Source organism: Entelurus aequoreus, linkage group LG13, assembly GCF_033978785.1.
Source record: "Entelurus aequoreus isolate RoL-2023_Sb linkage group LG13, RoL_Eaeq_v1.1, whole genome shotgun sequence".
In the NCBI taxonomy this organism is placed as follows: domain Eukaryota; kingdom Metazoa; phylum Chordata; class Actinopteri; order Syngnathiformes; family Syngnathidae; genus Entelurus; species Entelurus aequoreus.
This window is the reverse complement of record NC_084743.1, coordinates 8,460,309-8,484,713: the sequence shown is the minus strand read 5'-3', so window position 1 is coordinate 8,484,713 and position 24,405 is coordinate 8,460,309. Positions and strand designations below refer to the sequence as shown.

At 43.1% G+C, this 24,405-nt stretch overlaps 1 protein-coding gene across 1 annotated transcript in view; it reads left to right on the top strand.

Moving 5' to 3' along the window:
* Nucleotides 1-24,405, top strand: part of LOC133663695 (semaphorin-5B-like) — a 40,612-nt gene that overhangs the window by 14,674 nt on the left and 1,533 nt on the right. Inside the window, exons 10-14 of the mRNA XM_062068380.1 lie at nucleotides 1,599-1,811; nucleotides 1,933-2,103; nucleotides 14,533-14,670; nucleotides 16,538-16,582; nucleotides 20,118-20,323. Of these exons, the coding sequence (XP_061924364.1) occupies nucleotides 1,599-1,811; nucleotides 1,933-2,103; nucleotides 14,533-14,670; nucleotides 16,538-16,582; nucleotides 20,118-20,323 (773 nt within the window). The remainder of the gene's footprint in view (nucleotides 1-1,598; nucleotides 1,812-1,932; nucleotides 2,104-14,532; nucleotides 14,671-16,537; nucleotides 16,583-20,117; nucleotides 20,324-24,405) is intronic.

Here is a 24,405-nt window from a genome sequence, read left to right as displayed (position 1 = left end):
AAACAACAACAATTACTGTAAACAACAACAATTATGTAAACAACAACAATTACTGTAAACAACAACAATTATGTAACCAACAACAATTATGTAAACAACAACAATTACTGTAAACAACAACAATTATGTAAACAACAACAATTACTGTAAACAACAACAATTACTGTAAACAACAACAATTATGTAAACAACAACCATTACTGTAAACAACAACAATTATGTAAACAACAACAATTATGTAAACAACAACAATTACTGTAAACAACAACAATTATGTCAACAACAATTATGTAAACAACAACAATTATGTAAACAACAACAATTACTGTAAACAACAACAATTATGTCAACAACAACAATTATGTAAACAACAACAATTACTGTAAACAACAACAATTATTGTAAACAACAACAACAATTACTGTAAACAACAACAATTATGTAAACAACAACAATTTCTGTAAACAACAACAATTATGTAAACAATAACAATTACTGTAAACAACAACAATTATGTCAACAACAATTATGTAAACAACAACAATTACTGTAAACAACAACAATTATGTAAACAACAACAATTATGTAAACAACAACAATTATGTCAACAACAACAATAATGTAAACAACAACAATTATGTAAACAACGACAATTACTGTAAACAACAACAATTATGTCAACAACAACAATTACTGTAAACAACAACAATTATGTAAACAACAACAATTATGTAAACAACAACAATTACTGTAAACAACAATTATGTAAGCAACAACAATTATGTAAACAACAACAATTATGTCAACAACAACAATTACTGTAAACAACAACAATTATGTAAACAAAATTAATTATGTCAACAACAACAATTACTGTAAACAACAACAATTATGTAAACAAAAACAATTATGTAAACAACAACAATTACTGTAAACAACAACAATTATGTAAGCAACAACAATTACTGTAAACAACAACACTTTATCACAGTTTTATTTTAAAGGAGAGAAATAGTCAGAATTGCACTGGCAACAAACAATGTTACAGTAAAATGCTGTAAAAATCACAGTAACTTTTGCTATTTTATTGTGAAATGTACAATTTGATGGATACTGCTTGGAAATCATAAGTCAAGCAGATAAAAGTATTTATTTCTATTTTTTAAATGTATGCTCAGATAATATTTAGGTTTGAATCTTTTTCCTGTATTTTTTCTGTGAAAATGGATGAATGATTGAGGGCCAAATAAAAGTTGGACACCTGAGTCTTATTGGAGCAGTATCGGCCAATACATCGTGATGTGGTATCAGCGAGAAGTGTATCATGATATCAGCCTTTCTATGGATGATGTTTTATAAGCAGCGGGATAGAAATATAATTGAAGTGTAATAAAAAAGTAAACGTAGAGAAGTCTTTTCTGCAGGTTACAGCAGTGCTCTAAAGGGTGAGCTAACTAGAGAGTTGATACTGTTCCCTGATTGGCTGTTACTGATCAGTTTTTCTTCCCACCAAGAAGAAAATGATGGAATGTTTTCTGGAGCACATTTTTTTTTGACCTGGATCATGTGGACACACCTTGATATCACACTGACCCCAGGCCTGGTGGAGGAGCTCCTGAGGACCCCCGTGGTGAGAGTGGCGGGCCACGGCTGGTCGTCCTGGGAGACCTGGTCCAGCTGCTCTCAGAGCTGCTCCAAGGGTTACCGCACCCGGCGCCGGTCCTGCTCCGGACCCGAGGGCAAGAGCGCCCCCGCCGCCTGCCGGGGGTCCCCTGTGGAGTACCAGGACTGCAACGTCCAGTCCTGTCCAGGTGAGACCCTGGGGAGGGTCTAAGCATTGATCTGCACCTGCACAGGACACACCACACACACACACACACACACACACATTGTTGTGTGTGTATTACAGCAGTGTTGTTGTTGTTGTTTCAGTCAAAGGGGCGTGGTCTTGCTGGTCGTCATGGTCACAGTGTTCACTGGGTTGTGGGGGCGGTCACTACCAGCGCACTCGCTCCTGCAACAACCCCCCGCCCTCCACTGGAGGAGATATTTGCCTGGGACTACACACGGAGGAGGCCTTGTGCAACACACACACCTGTGACGGTCAGTCTGACACAACACACACACCTGTGACGGTCAGTCTGACACAACACACACACCTGTGACGGTCAGTCTGACACAACACACACACCTGTGACGGTCAGTCTGACACAACACAACACACCTGTGACGGTCAGTCTGACACAACACACACACCTGTGACGGTCAGTCTGACACAACACACACACCTGTGACGGTCAGTCTGACACAACACACACACCTGTGACGGTCAGTCTGACACAACACACACACCTGTGACGGTCAGTCTGACACAACACAACACACACACCTGTGACGGTCAGTCTGACACAACACACACACCTGTGACGGTCAGTCTGACACAACACACACACCTGTGACGGTCAGTCTGACACAACACACACACCTGTGACGGTCAGTCTGACACAACACACACACCTGTGACGGTCAGTCTGACACAACACAACACACCTGTGACGGTCAGTCTGACACAACACACACACCTGTGACGGTCAGTCTGACACAACACACACACCTGTGACGGTCAGTCTGACACAACACAACACACACACCTGTGACGGTCAGTCTGACACAACACAACACACACACCTGTGACGGTCAGTCTGACACAACACACACACCTGTGACGGTCAGTCTGACACAACACACACACCTGTGACGGTCAGTCTGACACAACACAACACACACACCTGTGACGGTCAGTCTGACACAACACACACACCTGTGACGGTCAGTCTGACACAACACACACACCTGTGACGGTCAGTCTGACACAACACAACACACACACCTGTGAACAACACACACACTTGTGACGGTCAGTCTGACACAACACACACACCTGTGAACAACACACACACCTGTGACGGTCAGTCTGACACAACACACACACATGTGAACAACACACACACCTGTGACGGTCAGTCTGACACAACACACACACCTGTGACGGTCAGTCTGACACAACACACACACCTGTGACGGTCAGTCTGACACAACACACACACCTGTGAACAACACACACACCTGTGACGGTCAGTCTGACACAACACACACACCTGTGACGGTCAGTCTGACACAACACACACAACTGTGACGGTCAGTCTGACACAACACAACACACACACCTGTGACGGTCAGTCTGACACAACGCACACAACTGATGGTCAGTCTGACACAACACAACACAACACACACACACCTGTGATGGTCTGTCTGACACAACACAACACAACACACACACCTGTGACAGTCAGTCTGACACAACACAACACACACACCTGTGACGGTCAGTCTGACACAACACAACACACACACCTGTGACGGTCAGTCTGACACAACACAACACACACACACCTGTGACGGTCAGTCTGACACAACACAACACACACACCTGTGACGGTCAGTCTGACACAACACAACACACACACCTGTGACGGTCATTCTGACACAACACAACACACACACCTGATGGTCAGTCTGACACAACACAACACAACACACACACCTGTGACGGTCAGTCTGACACAACACAACACAACACACACACCTGTGACGGTCAGTCTGACACAACACAACACAACACAACTTTGCTCTACTACACAAATGTTGGGGTGAACACACTTTATCAGTATCATTCAGTGTCACAACTACTCACTCATCCTCAACTGTTCTTTATGTTGTGTTCTTTATATTGTGTTATTTACTTGTTTATATTGTGTTATTTACTTGTTTATATTGTGTTATTAACTTGTTTATATTGTGTTCTTTACTTATTCATGCTGATCAGTTTAATTGATTTTATTGCATTGTATTTTTCACTTGATTTAAGAAGGGACAGACTTAAAATCGGACAACAAAAAGACAACACATACTTGGTTTAAGAGGGGACAACAAAAAGACAACACATACTTGGTTTAAGAGGGGACAACAAAAAGACAACACATACTTGGTTTAAGAGGGGACAACAAAAAGACAACACATACTTGGTTTAAGAGGGGACAACAAAAAGACAACACATACTTGGTTTAAGAGGGGACAACAAAAAGACAACACATACTTGGTTTAAGAGGGGACAACAAAAAGACAACACATACTTGGTTTAAGAGGGGACAACAAAAAGACAACACATACTTGGTTTAAGAGGGGACAACAAAAAGACAACACATACTTGGTTTAAGAGGGGACAACAAAAAGACAACACATACTTGGTTTAAGAGGGGACAACAAAAAGACAACACATACTTGGTTTAAGAGGGGACAACAAAAAGACAACACATACTTGGTTTAAGAGGGGACAACAAAAAGACAACACATACTTGGTTTAAGAGGGGACAACAAAAAGACAACACATACTTGGTTTAAGAGGGGACAACAAAAAGACAACACATACATGGTTTAAGAGGGGACAACAAAAAGACAACACATACATGGTTTAAGAGGGGACAACAAAAAGACAACACATACTTGGTTTAAGAGGGGACAACAAAAAGACAACACATACATGGTTTAAGAGGGGACAACAAAAAGACAACACATACTTGGTTTAAGAGGGGACAACAAAAAGACAACACATACATGGTTTAAGAGGGGACAACAAAAAGACAACACATACTTGGTTTAAGAGGGGACAACAAAAAGACAACACATACATGGTTTAAGAGGGGACAACAAAAAGACAACACATACATGGTTTAAGAGGGGACAACAAAAAGACAACACATACTTGGTTTAAGAGGGGACAACAAAAAGACAACACATACTTGGTTTAAGAGGGGACAACAAAAAGACAACACATACTTGGTTTAAGAGGGGACAACAAAAAGACAACACATACTTGGTTTAAGAGGGGACAACAAAAAGACAACACATACATGGTTTAAGAGGGGACAACAAAAAGACAACACATACTTGGTTTAAGAGGGGACAACAAAAAGACAACACATACATGGTTTAAGAGGGGACAACAAAAAGACAACACATACTTGGTTTAAGAGGGGACAACAAAAAGACAACACATACTTGGTTTAAGAGGGGACAACAAAAAGACAACACATACATGGTTTAAGAGGGGACAACAAAAAGACAACACATACTTGGTTTAAGAGGGGACAACAAAAAGACAACACATACATGGTTTAAGAGGGGACAACAAAAAGACAACACATACTTGGTTTAAGAGGGGACAACAAAAAGACAACACATACTTGGTTTAAGAGGGGACAACAAAAAGACAACACATACATGGTTTAACAGGGGACAACAAAAAGACAACACATACTTGGTTTAAGAGGGGACAACAAAAAGACAACACATACTTGGTTTAAGAGGGGACAACAAAAAGACAACACATACATGGTTTAAGAGGGGACAACAAAAAGACAACACATACTTGGTTTAAGAGGGGACAACAAAAAGACAACACATACATGGTTTAAGAGGGGACAACAAAAAGACAACACATACTTGGTTTAAGAGGGGACAACAAAAAGACAACACATACTTGGTTTAAGAGGGGACAACAAAAAGACAACACATACTTGGTTTAAGAGGGGACAACAAAAAGACAACACATACTTGGTTTAAGAGGGGACAACAAAAAGACAACGCATACTTGGTTTAAGAGGGGACAACAAAAAGACAACACATACTTGGTTTAAGAGGGGACAACAAAAAGACAACACATACTTGGTTTAAGAGGGGACAACAAAAAGACAACACATACTTGGTTTAAGAGGGGACAACAAAAAGACAACACATACATGGTTTAAGAGGGGACAACAAAAAGACAACACATACTTGGTTTAAGAGGGGACAACAAAAAGACAACACATACTTGGTTTAAGAGGGGACAACAAAAAGACAACACATACATGGTTTAAGAGGGGACAACAAAAAGACAACACATACTTGGTTTAAGAGGGGACAACAAAAAGACAACACATACATGGTTTAAGAGGGGACAACAAAAAGACAACACATACTTGGTTTAAGAGGGGACAACAAAAAGACAACACATACTTGGTTTAAGAGGGGACAACAAAAAGACAACACATAGATGGTTTAACAGGGGACAACAAAAAGACAACACATACTTGGTTTAAGAGGGGACAACAAAAAGACAACACATACTTGGTTTAAGAGGGGACAACAAAAAGACAACACATACATGGTTTAAGAGGGGACAACAAAAAGACAACACATACTTGGTTTAAGAGGGGACAACAAAAAGACAACACATACATGGTTTAAGAGGGGACAACAAAAAGACAACGCATACTTGGTTTAAGAGGGGACAACAAAAAGACAACACAAACTTGGTTTAAGAGGGGACAACAAAAAGACAACACATATTTGGTTTAAGAGGGGACAACAAAAAGACAACACATACATGGTTTAAGAGGGTACAACAAAAAGACAACACATACTTGGTTTAAGAGGGGACAACAAAAAGACAACGCATACTTGGTTTAAGAGGGGACAACAAAAAGACAACGCATACTTGGTTTAAGAGGGGACAACAAAAAGACAACACATACTTGGTTTAAGAGGGGACAACAAAAAGACAACACATACTTGGTTTAAGAGGGGACAACAAAAAGACAACACATACTTGGTTTAAGAGGGGACAACAAAAAGACAACACATACTTGGTTAAGAGGGGACAACAAAAAGACAACACATACTTGGTTTAAGAGGGGACAACAAAAAGACAACACATACTTGGTTTAAGAGGGGACAACAAAAAGACAACACATACTTGGTTTAAGAGGGGACAACAAAAAGACAACACATACTTGGTTTAAGAGGGGACAACAAAAAGACAACACAAACTTGGTTTAAGAGGGGACAACAAAAAGACAACACATACTTGGTTTAAGAGGGGACAACAAAAAGACAACACATACTTGGTTTAAGAGGGGACAACAAAAAGACAACACATACTTGGTTAAGAGGGGACAACAAAAAGACAACACATACTTGGTTTAAGAGGGGACAACAAAAAGACAACACATACATGGTTTAAGAGGGGACAACAAAAAGACAACACATACTTGGTTTAAGAGGGGACAACAAAAAGACAACACATACTTGGTTTAAGAGGGGACAACAAAAAGACAACACATACATGGTTTAAGAGGGGACAACAAAAAGACAACACATACTTGGTTTAAGAGGGGACAACAAAAAGACAACACATACATGGTTTAAGAGGGGACAACAAAAAGACAACACATACTTGGTTTAAGAGGGGACAACAAAAAGACAACACATACTTGGTTTAAGAGGGGACAACAAAAAGACAACACATAGATGGTTTAACAGGGGACAACAAAAAGACAACACATACTTGGTTTAAGAGGGGACAACAAAAAGACAACACATACTTGGTTTAAGAGGGGACAACAAAAAGACAACACATACATGGTTTAAGAGGGGACAACAAAAAGACAACACATACTTGGTTTAAGAGGGGACAACAAAAAGACAACACATACATGGTTTAAGAGGGGACAACAAAAAGACAACGCATACTTGGTTTAAGAGGGGACAACAAAAAGAAAACACATACTTGGTTTAAGAGGGGACAACAAAAAGACAACACATACTTGGTTTAAGAGGGGACAACAAAAAGACAACACATAGATGGTTTAACAGGGGACAACAAAAAGACAACACATACTTGGTTTAAGAGGGGACAACAAAAAGACAACACATACTTGGTTTAAGAGGGGACAACAAAAAGACAACACATACATGGTTTAAGAGGGGACAACAAAAAGACAACACATACTTGGTTTAAGAGGGGACAACAAAAAGACAACACATACATGGTTTAAGAGGGGACAACAAAAAGACAACGCATACTTGGTTTAAGAGGGGACAACAAAAAGAAAACACAAACTTGGTTTAAGAGGGGACAACAAAAAGACAACGCATACTTGGTTTAAGAGGGGACAACAAAAAGAAAACACAAACTTGGTTTAAGAGGGGACAACAAAAAGACAACGCATACTTGGTTTAAGAGGGGACAACAAAAAGAAAACACAAACTTGGTTTAAGAGGGTACAACAAAAAGACAACACATACTTGGTTTAAGAGGGGACAACAAAAAGACAACGCATACTTGGTTTAAGAGGGGACAACAAAAAGACAACGCATACTTGGTTTAAGAGGGGACAACAAAAAGACAACACATACTTGGTTTAAGAGGGGACAACAAAAAGACAACACATACTTGGTTTAAGAGGGGACAACAAAAAGACAACACATACTTGGTTTAAGAGGGGACAACAAAAAGACAACACATACTTGGTTTAAGAGGGGACAACAAAAAGACAACACATACTTGGTTTAAGAGGGGACAACAAAAAGACAACACATACTTGGTTTAAGAGGGGACAACAAAAAGACAACACATACTTGGTTTAAGAGGGGACAACAAAAAGACAACACATACTTGGTTAAGAGGGGACAACAAAAAGACAACACATACTTGGTTTAAGAGGGGACAACAAAAAGACAACACATACTTGGTTTAAGAGGGGACAACAAAAAGACAACACATACTTGGTTTAAGAGGGGACAACAAAAAGACAACACATACTTGGTTTAAGAGGGGACAACAAAAAGACAACACATACTTGGTTTAAGAGGGGACAACAAAAAGACAACACATACTTGGTTTAAGAGGGGACAACAAAAAGACAACACATACTTGGTTAAGAGGGGACAACAAAAAGACAACACATACTTGGTTTAAGAGGGGACAACAAAAAGACAACACATACTTGGTTTAAGAGGGGACAACAAAAAGACAACACATACTTGGTTTAAGAGGGGACAACAAAAAGACAACACATACTTGGTTTAAGAGGGGACAACAAAAAGACAACACAAACTTGGTTTAAGAGGGGACAACAAAAAGACAACACATACTTGGTTTAAGAGGGGACAACAAAAAGACAACACATACTTGGTTTAAGAGGGGACAACAAAAAGACAACACATACTTGGTTAAGAGGGGACAACAAAAAGACAACACATACTTGGTTTAAGAGGGGACAACAAAAAGACAACACATACTTGGTTTAAGAGGGGACAACAAAAAGACAACACATACTTGGTTTAAGAGGGGACAACAAAAAGACAACACATACTTGGTTTAAGAGGGGACAACAAAAAGACAACACATACTTGGTTTAAGAGGGGACAACAAAAAGACAACACATACTTGGTTTAAGAGGGGACAACAAAAAGACAACACATACTTGGTTAAGAGGGGACAACAAAAAGACAACACATACTTGGTTTAAGAGGGGACAACAAAAAGACAACACATACTTGGTTTAAGAGGGGACAACAAAAAGACAACACATACTTGGTTTAAGAGGGGACAACAAAAAGACAACACATACTTGGTTTAAGAGGGGACAACAAAAAGACAACACATACTTGGTTTAAGAGGGGACAACAAAAAGACAACACATACTTGGTTAAGAGGGGACAACAAAAAGACAACACATACTTGGTTTAAGAGGGGACAACAAAAAGACAACACATACATGGTTTAAGAGGGGACAACAAAAAGACAACACATACTTGGTTTAAGAGGGGACAACAAAAAGACAACACATACTTGGTTTAACAGGGGACAACAAAAAGACAACACATACTTGGTTTAAGAGGGGACAACAAAAAGACAACACATACATGGTTTAACAGGGGACAACAAAAAGACAACACATACTTGGTTTAAGAGGGGACAACAAAAAGACAACACATACTTGGTTTAAGAGGGGACAACAAAAAGACAACACATACATGGTTTAAGAGGGGACAACAAAAAGACAACACATACTTGGTTTAAGAGGGGACAACAAAAAGACAACACATACATGGTTTAAGAGGGGACAACAAAAAGACAACACATACTTGGTTTAAGAGGGGACAACAAAAAGACAACACATACTTGGTTTAAGAGGGGACAACAAAAAGACAACACATACTTGGTTTAAGAGGGGACAACAAAAAGACAACACATACTTGGTTTAAGAGGGGACAACAAAAAGACAACACATACATGGTTTAAGAGGGGACAAGAAAAAGACAACACATACTTGGTTTAAGAGGGGACAACAAAAAGACAACACATACTTGGTTTAAGAGGGGACAACAAAAAGACAACACATACTTGGTTTAAGAGGGGACAACAAAAAGACAACACATACATGGTTTAAGAGGGGACAACAAAAAGACAACACATACTTGGTTTAAGAGGGGACAACAAAAAGACAACACATACTTGGTTTAAGAGGGGACAACAAAAAGACAACACATACATGGTTTAAGAGGGGACAACAAAAAGACAACACATACTTGGTTTAAGAGGGGACAACAAAAAGACAACACATACATGGTTTAAGAGGGGACAACAAAAAGACAACACATACTTGGTTTAAGAGGGGACAACAAAAAGACAACACATACTTGGTTTAAGAGGGGACAACAAAAAGACAACACATAGATGGTTTAACAGGGGACAACAAAAAGACAACACATACTTGGTTTAAGAGGGGACAACAAAAAGACAACACATACTTGGTTTAAGAGGGGACAACAAAAAGACAACACATACATGGTTTAAGAGGGGACAACAAAAAGACAACACATACTTGGTTTAAGAGGGGACAACAAAAAGACAACACATACATGGTTTAAGAGGGGACAACAAAAAGACAACACATACTTGGTTTAAGAGGGGACAACAAAAAGACAACACATACATGGTTTAAGAGGGGACAACAAAAAGACAACACATACTTGGTTTAAGAGGGGACAACAAAAAGACAACACATACTTGGTTTAAGAGGGGACAACAAAAAGACAACACATACATGGTTTAACAGGGGACAACAAAAAGACAACACATACTTGGTTTAAGAGGGGACAACAAAAAGACAACGCATACTTGGTTTAAGAGGGGACAACAAAAAGACAACACATACATGGTTTAAGAGGGGACAACAAAAAGACAACACATACTTGGTTTAAGAGGGGACAACAAAAAGACAACACATACTTGGTTTAAGAGGGGACAACAAAAAGACAACACATACTTGGTTAAGAGGGGACAACAAAAAGACAACACATACTTGGTTTAAGAGGGGACAACAAAAAGACAACACATACTTGGTTTAAGAGGGGACAACAAAAAGACAACGCATACTTGGTTTAAGAGGGGACAACAAAAAGACAACGCATACTTGGTTTAAGAGGGGACAACAAAAAGACAACACATACTTGGTTTAAGAGGGGACAACAAAAAGACAACACATACTTGGTTTAAGAGGGGACAACAAAAAGACAACACATACTTGGTTTAAGAGGGGACAACAAAAAGACAACACATACTTGGTTTAAGAGGGGACAACAAAAAGACAACACATACTTGGTTTAAGAGGGGACAACAAAAAGACAACACATACTTGGTTTAAGAGGGGACAACAAAAAGACAACACATACTTGGTTTAAGAGGGGACAACAAAAAGACAACACATACTTGGTTAAGAGGGGACAACAAAAAGACAACACATACTTGGTTTAAGAGGGGACAACAAAAAGACAACACATACTTGGTTTAAGAGGGGACAACAAAAAGACAACACATACTTGGTTTAAGAGGGGACAACAAAAAGACAACACATACTTGGTTTAAGAGGGGACAACAAAAAGACAACACATACTTGGTTTAAGAGGGGACAACAAAAAGACAACACATACTTGGTTTAAGAGGGGACAACAAAAAGACAACACATACTTGGTTAAGAGGGGACAACAAAAAGACAACACATACTTGGTTTAAGAGGGGACAACAAAAAGACAACACATACTTGGTTTAAGAGGGGACAACAAAAAGACAACACATACTTGGTTTAAGAGGGGACAACAAAAAGACAACACATACTTGGTTTAAGAGGGGACAACAAAAAGACAACACAAACTTGGTTTAAGAGGGGACAACAAAAAGACAACACATACTTGGTTTAAGAGGGGACTACAAAAAGACAACACATACTTGGTTTAAGAGGGGACAACAAAAAGACAACACATACTTGGTTAAGAGGGGACTACAAAAAGACAACACATACTTGGTTTAAGAGGGGACAACAAAAAGACAACACATACTTGGTTTAAGAGGGGACAACAAAAAGACAACACATACTTGGTTTAAGAGGGGACAACAAAAAGACAACACATACTTGGTTTAAGAGGGGACAACAAAAAGACAACACATACTTGGTTTAAGAGGGGACAACAAAAAGACAACACATACTTGGTTTAAGAGGGGACAACAAAAAGACAACACATACTTGGTTAAGAGGGGACAACAAAAAGACAACACATACTTGGTTTAAGAGGGGACAACAAAAAGACAACACATACTTGGTTTAAGAGGGGACAACAAAAAGACAACACATACTTGGTTTAAGAGGGGACAACAAAAAGACAACACATACTTGGTTTAAGAGGGGACAACAAAAAGACAACACATACTTGGTTTAAGAGGGGACAACAAAAAGACAACACATACTTGGTTAAGAGGGGACAACAAAAAGACAACACATACTTGGTTAAGAGGGGACAACAAAAAGACAACACATACTTGGTTAAGAGGGGACAACAAAAAGACAACACATACTTGGTTAAGAGGGGACAACAAAAAGACAACACATACTTGGTTAAGAGGGGACAACAAAAAGACAACACATACTTGGTTAAGAGGGGACAACAAAAAGACAACACATACTTGGTTAAGAGGGGACAACAAAAAGACAACACATACTTGGTTAAGAGGGGACAACAAAAAGACAACACATACTTGGTTAAGAGGGGACAACAAAAAGACAACACATACTTGGTTAAGAGGGGACAACAAAAAGACAACACATACTTGGTTAAGAGGGGACAACAAAAAGACAACACATACTTGGTTTAAGAGGGGACAACAAAAAGACAACACATACTTGGTTTAAGAGGGGACAACAAAAAGACAACACATACATGGTTTAAGAGGGGACAACAAAAAGACAACACATACATGGTTTAAGAGGGGACAACAAAAAGACAACACATACTTGGTTTAAGAGGGGACAACAAAAAGACAACACATACTTGGTTTAAGAGGGGACAACAAAAAGACAACACATACTTGGTTTAAGAGGGGACAGATAGAGAAACAAAGAACAAACTTAATCAATTAGTTTTAAGAGGGGACATGAATATAGAGACATAATCACATTAGAAACAACTTCAGCTCTTAGTGCTTTAAGAGGGGACAGATAGAACTGGTGCTTGGATTTAGAGGGGACAGGCCTTGAGCCCCTTGAGTGTAGACCTGTATGGATGTAGATCCTTGAGTGTAGACCTGTATGGATGTAGACCCTTGAGTATAGACCTGTATGGATGTAGACCCTTGAGTATAGACCTGTATGGATGTAGACCCTTGAGTATAGACCTGTATGGATGTAGACCCTTGAGTATAGACCTGTATGGATGTAGATCCTTGAGTATAGACCTGTATGGATGTAGACCCTTGAGTATAGACCTGTATGGATGTAGAACCTTGAGTATAGACCTGTATGGATGTAGACCCTTGAGTATAGACCTGTATGGATGTAGATCCTTGAGTATAGACCTGTATGGATGTAGATCCTTGAGTGTAGACCTGTATGGATGTAGACCCTTGAGTATAGACCTGTATGGATGTAGACCCTTGAGTATAGACCTGTATGGATGTAGATCCTTGAGTATAGACCTGTATGGATGTAGATCCTTGAGTATAGACCTGTATGGATGTAGATCCTTGAGTGTAGACCTGTATGGATGTAGATCCTTGAGTATAGACCTGTATGGATGTAGATCCTTGAGTGTAGACCTGTATGGATGTAGATCCTTGAGTGTAGACCTGTATGGATGTAGATCCTTGAGTGTAGACCTGTATGGATGTAGATCCCAGGGTGGAACCTGTGGTTGTAGATGCGTGTTGGACCAGAAGGGAGCAGATGCAGGTCCAGGTCCAGGTCCAGGTCCAGGTCCAGGCACTGACAGGTGGAGGTAAACCTTGAGGAGACCAAACAAAACAAAGGTGTAGGTTTGGGTGTTCCCCGCTGGTTCCCAAGTGGTTCCTCAGTTGTTTTCCACCTGCTCGTGGTCTCGGGTAAACCACACCGAGGCTCAGGAGGCAAACATCCCCCCCGACGCTCGTTGGCATGGCGACGCTTCTCTCGGGTCCTAGGAGGCGGGGCGGGGGTGGTCTCCTGGCGCCCGGGCAGGTGGTCTCCTGGCGCCCGGGCAGGTGGTCTCCTGGCGCCCGGGCAGGTGGTCTCCTGGCGCCCAGGCAGGTGGTCACGTGGTGTTGTTTGCGTGCAGGCGGCTGGATGGCGTGGTCTCTGTGGTCGGCCTGCGACGACTCGGGAGTTGAGATGAGGAGTCGAGTGTGCGGCGTCCAGGGTGGCGCCCCCTGCCTGGGGAACACCACTCAGCGCAGGAACTGTAACGACATAGCAGGTGAGTCCTCTTGTCTTCAGGTCTCACCATGTGTGTGTCTCCTGGTTCCTGTTCCTGGTCCTGCATGTGTGTCTCCTGGTTCCTGTTACTGCATGTGTGTCTCCTGGTTCCTGTTCCTGCATGTGTGTCTCCTGGTTCCTGTTCCTGCATGTGTGTCTCCTGGTTCCTGTTCCTGCATGTGTGTCTCATGGTTCCTGTTCCTGCATGTGTGTCTCCTGGTTCCTGTTCCTGCATGTGTGTCTCCTGGTTGCTGTTCCTGCATGTGTGTCTCCTGGTTCCTGTTCTTGCATGTGTGTCTCCTGGTTGCTGTTCCTGCATGTGTGTCTCCTGGTTCCTGTTCCTGCATGTGTGTCTCCTGGTTCCTGTTCCTGCATGTGTGTCTCCTGGTTCCTGTTCCTGCATGTGTGTCTCATGGTTCCTGTTCCTGCATGTGTGTCTCCTGGTTGCTGTTCCTGCATGTGTGTCTCCTGGTTCCTGTTCTTGCATGTGTGTCTCCTGGTTGCTGTTCCTGCATGTGTGTCTCCTGGTTCCTGTTCCTGCATGTGTGTCTCCTGGTTCCTGTTCCTGCATGTGTGTCTCCTGGTTCCTGTTCCTGCATGTGTGTCTCATGGTTCCTGTTCCTGCATGTGTGTCTCCTGGTTCCTGTTCCTGCATGTGTGTCTCCTGGTTGCTGTTCCTGCATGTGTGTCTCCTGGTTCCTGTTCTTGCATGTGTGTCTCCTGGTTGCTGTTCCTGCATGTGTGTCTCCTGGTTCCTGTTCCTGCATGTGTGTCTCCTGGTTCCTGTTCCTGCATGTGTGTCTCCTGGTTCCTGTTCCTGCATGTGTGTCTCATGGTTCCTGTTCCTGCATGTGTGTCTCCTGGTTGCTGTTCCTGCATGTGTGTCTCCTGGTTCCTGTTCTTGCATGTGTGTCTCCTGGTTGCTGTTCCTGCATGTGTGTCTCCTGGTTCCTGTTCCTGCATGTGTGTCTCCTGGTTCCTGTTCCTGCATGTGTGTCTCCTGGTTCCTGTTCCTGCATGTGTGTCTCCTGGTTCCTGTTCCTGCATGTGTGTCTCCTGGTTCCTGTTCCTGCATGTGTGTCTCCTGGTTGCTGTTCCTGCATGTGTGTCTCCTGGTTCCTGTTCTTGCATGTGTGTCTCCTGGTTGCTGTTCCTGCATGTGTGTCTCCTGGTTCCTGTTCCTGCATGTGTGTCTCCTGGTTCCTGTTCCTGCATGTGTGTCTCCTGGTTCCTGTTCCTGCATGTGTGTCTCCTGGTTCCTGTTCCTGCATGTGTGTCTCCTGGTTCCTGTTCCTGCATGTGTGTCTCATGGTTCCTGTTCCTGCATGTGTGTCTCCTGGTTGCTGTTCCTGCATGTGTGTCTCCTGGTTCCTGTTCTTGCATGTGTGTCTCCTGGTTGCTGTTCCTGCATGTGTGTCTCCTGGTTCCTGTTCCTGCATGTGTGTCTCCTGGTTCCTGTTCCTGCATGTGTGTCTCCTGGTTCCTGTTCCTGCATGTGTGTCTCATGGTTCCTGTTCCTGCATGTGTGTCTCCTGGTTCCTGTTCCTGCATGTGTGTCTCCTGGTTGCTGTTCCTGCATGTGTGTCTCCTGGTTCCTGTTCTTGCATGTGTGTCTCCTGGTTGCTGTTCCTGCATGTGTGTCTCCTGGTTGCTGTTCCTGCATGTGTGTCTCCTGGTTGCTGTTCCTGCATGTGTGTCTCCTGGTTCCTGTTCCTGCATGTGTGTCTCCTGGTTCCTGTTCCTGCATGTGTGTCTCCTGGTTCCTGTTCCTGCATGTGTGTCTCCTGGTTGCTGTTCCTGCATGTGTGTCTCCTGGTTGCTGTTGCTGCATGTGTGTCTCATGGTTCCTGTTCCTGTGCTCTCCCCAGTCATCCTGCCTGCGTCAGGCTTTGATAAGGACCAACATTGCGGAGGTAAGTGTGTTAGGGAGCTAGCTGTCATCACCTTTGTTCCCATGCATGCTATGTACACGCTACATGCTACACGCTACATGCTGCATGTTACTCGCTACATAGTACAACTTACATGCTAACCCTAAACACTACATGCTAAATGCTACATGCTACATTCTACACCCTAAATGTGACATGCTACATGTTTCTCGCTATATAATACATGCTAAATGATACTTGCTACATGGTACATGTTACAAGCTACATGTTTTATGCTACATACTAATCCTAAATGCCACATGTTACATATTACAGGCTAATCCTAAATGCCACATGCTAAATGCTACATGTTACCCACTACACGCACCATGTTGTTATATGCTACATACTAATCCTAAATGCCACATGCTACTCGCTATATGCTACATGTTACTCGCTACATGATACAGGCAAATACTAATTGCTAAACGCCACATGCTACATGTTAAATACTACATGTTACATGCTAAATGCTACATGTTACTCACTACATGTTACTTGTCAAACTCTACATTTTACATGCTACATGCTAAATTCTAAATGCTACACGTTTCTCGCTATATACTACATCTTACATGCTACAGGCTAAATTCTAAATGCTACACGTTTCTCGCTATATACTACATCTTACATGCTACAGGCTAAATGATACTTGCTACATGGTACATGTTACACGCTACATGTTACTACACGCTACATGTTTTATGCTACATACTAATCCTAAACGCCACATGCTACATGTTACTTGCTACATGCTACATGACTGGTGTTGTTCACGTTACATGCTACGTGCTACATGAATGGTGTTGGTCACGCTACATGCTACATGACTGGTGTTGGTCATGCTACATGCTACATGACTGGTGTTGTTCACGTTGCATGCTACATGCTACATGACTGGTGTTGTTCACGTTACATGCTACATGACTGGTGTTGGTCACGCTACATGCTACATGACTGGTGTTGGTCATGCTACATGCTACATGCTACATGACTGGTGTTGTTCACGTTGCATGCTACATGCTACATGACTGGTGTTGTTCACGTTACATGCTACATGACTGGTGTTGGTCATGCTACATGCTACATGACTGGTGTTGTTCACGTTACATGCTACATGACTGGTGTTGGTCACGCTACATGCTACATGACTGGTGTTGGTCATGCTACATGCTACATGACTGGTGTTGTTCACGTTGCATGCTACATGCTACATGACTGGTGTTGTTGACGTTACATGCTACATGACTGGTGTTGGTCATGCTACATGCTACATGACTGGTGTTGTTCATGTTACATGCTACATGACTGGTGTTGGTCATGCTACATGCTACATGCTACATGACTGGTGTTGGTCATGCTACATGCTACATGACTGGTGTTGTTCACATTACATGCTACATGACTGGTGTTGGTCATGCTACATGCTACATGCTACATGACTGGTGTTGGTCATGCTACATGCTACATGACTGGTGTTGTTCACATTACATGCTACATGCTACATGACTGGTGTTGGTCATGCTACATGCTACATGACTGGTGTTGGTCACGCTACATGCTACATGACTGGTGTTGGTCATGCTACATGCTACATGACTGGTGTTGTTCACGTTGCATGCTACATGCTACATGACTGGTGTTGTTCACGTTACATGCTACATGACTGGTGTTGGTCACGTTACATGCTACATGACTGGTGTTGGTCATGCTACATGCTACATGACTGGTGTTGTTCACGTTGCATGCTACATGCTACATGACTGGTGTTGTTGACGTTACATGCTACATGACTGGTGTTGGTCATGCTACATGCTACATGACTGGTGTTGTTCATGTTACATGCTACATGACTGGTGTTGGTCATGCTACATGCTACATGCTACATGACTGGTGTTGGTCATGCTACATGCTACATGACTGGTGTTGTTCACATTACATGCTACATGACTGGTGTTGGTCATGCTACATGCTACATGCTACATGACTGGTGTTGGTCATGCTACATGCTACATGACTGGTGTTGTTCACATTACATGCTACATGCTACATGACTGGTGTTGGTCATGCTACATGCTACATGACTGGTGTTGGTCATGCTGCATGCTACATGACTGGTGTTGTTCACATTACATGCTACATGCTACATGACTGGTGTTGGTCATGCTACATGCTACATGACTGGTGTTGGTCATGCTGCATGCTACATGACTGGTGTTGGTCACGCTACATGCTACATGACTGGTGTTGGTCATGCTACATGCTACATGCTACATGACTGGTGTTGTTCACGTTGCATGCTACATGCTACATGACTGGTGTTGTTCACGTTACATGCTACATGACTGGTGTTGGTCATGCTACATGCTACATGACTGGTGTTGTTCACATTACATGCTACATGACTGGTGTTGGTCATGCTACATGCTACATGCTACATGACTGGTGTTGGTCATGCTACATGCTACATGACTGGTGTTGTTCACATTACATGCTACATGACTGGTGTTGGTCATGCTACATGCTACATGCTACATGACTGGTGTTGGTCATGCTACATGCTACATGACTGGTGTTGTTCACATTACATGCTACATGCTACATGACTGGTGTTGGTCATGCTACATGCTACATGACTGGTGTTGGTCATGCTGCATGCTACATGACTGGTGTTGGTCACGCTACATGCTACATGACTGGTGTTGGTCATGCTACATGCTACATGCTACATGACTGGTGTTGTTCACGTTGCATGCTACATGCTACATGACTGGTGTTGTTCACGTTACATGCTACATGACTGGTGTTGGTCATGCTACATGCTACATGACTGGTGTTGTTCACATTACATGCTACATGACTGGTGTTGGTCATGCTACATGCTACATGCTACATGACTGGTGTTGGTCATGCTACATGCTACATGACTGGTGTTGTTCACATTACATGCTACATGACTGGTGTTGGTCATGCTACATGCTACATGCTACATGACTGGTGTTGTTCATGCTACATGCTACATGACAGGTGTTGGTCATGCTACATGCTACATGACAGGTGTTGGTCATGCTACATGCTACATGACTGGTATTGGTCATGCTACATGCTACATGACTGGTGTTGGTCATGCTACATGCTACATGACTGGTATTGGTCATGCTACATGCTACATGACTGGTGTTGGTCATGCTACATGCTACATGACTGGTGTTGGTCATGCTACATGCTACATGCTACATGACTGGTGTTGGTCATGCTACATGCTACATGCTACATGCTACATGACTGGTGTTGTTCATGCTACATGCTACATGACAGGTGTTGGTCATGCTACATGCTACATGACTGGTGTTGGTCATGCTACATGCTACATGCTACATGACTGGTGTTGTTCCGCAGTAAAAGTATATTTAGTTGAGTTTGAGGTGATTAGTGTTTATTGTTCCAACATGTCTACCTTCTTGTGGTCTTGCAGCTCTCATGTTGACATCAAGTTCTTCTTCTTCTTCTTCTTCAGCCTTCACCTCCATCCACCTGATCGCCACGGGCGTGTCCTGCTTCCTGGGGGCGGGGCTTCTGTCCTTCCTGGTCTACGTGTACCACCAGCGCTTCCACAAGCCGTCGCAGGAGTCGTCGGTCATCCACCCGACCACACCCAACCACCTCAACTACAAAGGCAACAGCACACCCAAGAACGAGAAGTACACGCCCATGGAGTTCAAGGTGCTGAAAGATACAACATCCAGAAGAGATATCACTTCAAATAGTATCATAAATATATGCAGCTTTATACTTTTTATCCCTATGTTCAATATTGTTTCTATTTTGTAGCTGTAAATATTGACTTACTGTACTTGAGATGTGAGTGGAGACTTATGGATCATCATAGACATACTGTACACTGCCAAGACTAAATACTGTACACCATCAATTATTGATCAGTTATTGTTATTGACTTGAATTGTTTCATTCATTGGTAAATCATTGTTTGAGTTCAAGTATAGGTTCAATAATAAACATATAGTTAAAGTAAATTATAAATATATACTGTAGTTTAATAATAAACATATAGTTACTGTAAATAATAAATATATACTCTAGTTTAATAATAAACATATTTACAGTCAATAATAAATATATACTGTAGTTTAATAATAAACATATTTACAATCAATAACGTGGGCCCACCACCCGCGGTCGGAACCAGTGGGGTCGGGTGCGCTGCCAAGTGGATGGCGGTGAAAGTGGAGGCTCCGGACGGACCGATTCGGGGCAGCAGAGGCTGACTTTCGGGACGTGGAACGTCTCTACGCTGGTGGGGAAGGAGCCTGAGCTGGTGCGAGAGGTGGAGCGCTACCGGTTGGATCTGGTGGGGCTTACCTCTACGCATAGCAAGGGCTCTGAAACCACACTCCTGGACAAGGGATGGACCTTGTTCACTTCTGGAGTTGCTCAGGGTGTGAGGGCACAGGCGGGGGTGGGGATACTCACGAGTCCCCGGCTGAGTGCCTGTACGTTGGAGTTCACCCCAGTGGACAAGAGGGTCGCCTCCCTTCGCCTTAGGGTTGGAGGGGGGAAAACTCTGACTGTTGTTTGTGCATACGCACCAAACAGGAGTTCAGAGTATTCAGCCTTCTTGGATACCTTGCATGGGGTCCTGTATGGGGCGCCGGCAGGGGATTCCATAGTCTTGCTGGGGGACTTCAACGCGCACGTGGGCAATGACAGTGATACTTGGACTGGCGTGATTGGGAGGAACGGTCTCCCTGATCTGAACCTGAGTGGTGGATTGTTATTGGACTTCTGTGCTAGTCACGGACTTGCGATAACAAACACCATGTTCAAGCATAAGGATGCTCATAGGTGTACCTGGTACCAGAGCACCCTAGGCCAAAGATCAATGATCGATTTTGTAATCGTATCAGCTGATCTGAGGCCGTATGTTTTGGACACTCGGGTGAAGAGAGGGGCTGAACTGTCAACTGATCACCATCTGGTGGTGAGTTGGGTTAGATGGCGGGGGAGACCTCTGGACAGACCTGGCAAACCCAAGCGTGTAGTGCGGGTGAACTGGGAACGTTTGGAGGAGTCCTCTGTCCGGAAGGACTTCAACTCCCACCTCCGGCGGGACTTCTCTGCCATCCCTGTGGAGGTTGGGGACATTGAACAGGAATGGGCAATGTTCAAAGCCTCTATTGCTAAAGCTGCAGATGCGAGCTGTGGCCAGAAGGTCTTAGGTGCCTCAAGGGGCGGTAACCCTCGAACACCCTGGTGGACAGTGGTGGTCAGGGAAGCCGTCCGACTGAAGAAGGAGTCCTACCAGGGTATGTTATCCCAGGGGACTCCGGAGGCAGTTGCAAGGTACCGACGGGCCCGAAGGGCAGCGGCCGTGGCTGTGGACGAGGCTAAGCAGAGGGTGTGGGAGCAGTTCGGGGAATCCATGGAGAAGGACTATCGGGCGGCACCAAAGCTGTTCTGGAAGACCATACGGCACCTCAGGAGGGGGAAGCAGGGAACCATCCAAGCTGTGTACGGCAAGGATGGGACTTTGCTGACTTCAAGTGAGGAAGTCGTGGGGCGTTGGAAAGAGCACTTTGAGGAACTCCTGAACCCAAATACATCAGACACACCCTCCCTGATAGGAGCAGGGCCTGAGGATGATGGGGGATCGACGTCGATCTCTCGGAGTGAAGTCACTGAGGTAGTTAGACAACTCCACAGTGGCAAAGCTCCGGGGGTTGACGAGATCCGTCCAGAAATGCTGAAGGCTCTGGGTGTTGATGGGCTGTCTTGGTTGATACGCCTTTTCAACATTGCGTGGAAGTCTGGGACAGTGCCGAGGGAGTGGCAGACTGGGGTGGTGGTTCCCCTTTTCAAAAAGGGGGACCAGAGGGTGTGTGCTAATTACAGGGGTATCACACTACTCAGCCTCCCTGGGAAAGTTTACGCCAAGGTACTGGAAAGGAGGGTCCGGCCGATAGTCGAACCTCAGATTCAAGAGGAGCAATGTGGATTCCGTCCTGGTCGTGGAACAACTGACCAACTCTTTACGCTTGCGGGAATCCTGGAGAGGGCCTGGGAGTATGCCTATCCAGTCTACATGTGTTTTGTGGATTTGGAGAAGGCATATGACCGCGTCCCTCGGGAGATCTTGTGGGAGGTGCTGAGGGAGTACGGAGTGAGGGGAACCCTGCTGAGGGCCATCCAATCTCTGTACAACCAAAGCGAGAGTTGTGTCCGGGTGCTTGGATGTAAGTCGGATCCGTTTCCAGTGGGGGTTGGTCTCCGCCAGGGCTGCGCTCTGTCACCTATCCTGTTTGTGATTTTCATGGACAGGATTTCTAGGCGGAGTCGTGGCCATGGCGGAGAGGGTATACGTCTCGGGGGGCTAAAGGTTGCGTCACTGCTGTTTGCAGATGATGTGGTCCTGATGGCACCTTCGGTTCGTGACCTTCAGCTCTCACTGGATCGGTTCGCAGCCGAGTGTTCAGCGGCTGGAATGAGGATCAGCATCTCCAAATCTGAGGCCATGGTTCTCAGCAGGAAACCGATGGTTTGTACAGTCCGGGTAGGGGACAAGACTCTGTCCCAGGTGGAGGAGTTTAAGTATCTTGGGGTCTTGTTCACGAGTGAGGGAAAGATGGAGAAGGAAATCAGCCGGAGAATCGGAGCAGCTGGGGCAGTATTGCAGTCTCTCTGCCGCACTGTTGTGACCAAACGGGAGCTGAGTCAGAAGGCAAAGCTCTCGGTCTACCGAGCTATCTACATTCCTACTCTCACCTATGGTCATGAAGTGTGGGTAATGACCGAAAGAATAAGATCGCGGATACAAGCGGCCGAAATGAGTTTCCTCAGAAGGGTGGCTGGCATCTCCCTTAGAGATAGGGTGAGAAGTGCAGTCACCCGAGAGAGACTCGGAGTAGAGCCGCTGCTCCTTCGCTTGGAAAGGAGCCAGCTTAGGTGGTTCGGGCATCTCGTGCGGATGCCTCACGAGCGTCTCCCTAGGGAGGTCCTCGTTGCACGTCCCACTGGGAGGAGGCCCCGCGGCAGGCCAAGGACCAGATGGGGGGATTACATCTCCTCTCTGGCCTGGGAACGCTTCGGGATTCCCCAGGAGGAAGTCGCAAATGTTGCTCTGGAGAGGTAAGTCTGGGGGTCTTTGCTGGAGCTGCTGTCCCCGCGACCCCATTCCGGATAAGCGGTTGAAGATGGATGGATGGACAATCAATAATAAATATATACTATAGTTTAATAATAAACATATTTACAGTCAATAATATATACTGTAGTTTAATAATAAACATATATTTACAGTAAATAGTATATACTGTAGTTTAATAATAAACATATGGTTACTGTAAATAATAAAGATATACTGTAGTTTAATAATAATCATATTTACAGTCAATAATAAATATATACTATAATTTAATAATAAACATATAGTAACTGTAAATAATAAAGATATACTGTAGTTTAATAATAAACATATTTACAGTCAATAATAAATATATACTGTAGTTTAATAATAAACATATTTACAATCAATAATAAATATATACTGTAATTTAATAAATATATATTTACAGTCGTATGTTTATGGTGAGTAACGTATGTTTTATGGTGAGTAATGTATGTTTATGGTGAGTAATATATGTTTAATGGTGAGTAAGGTATGTTTATGGTGAGTAATGTATGTTTAATGGTGAGTAAGGTATGTTTTATGGTGAGTAAGGTATGTTTAATGGTGAGTAAGGTATGTTTAATGGTGAGTAACGTATGTTTAATGGTGAGTAACGTATGTT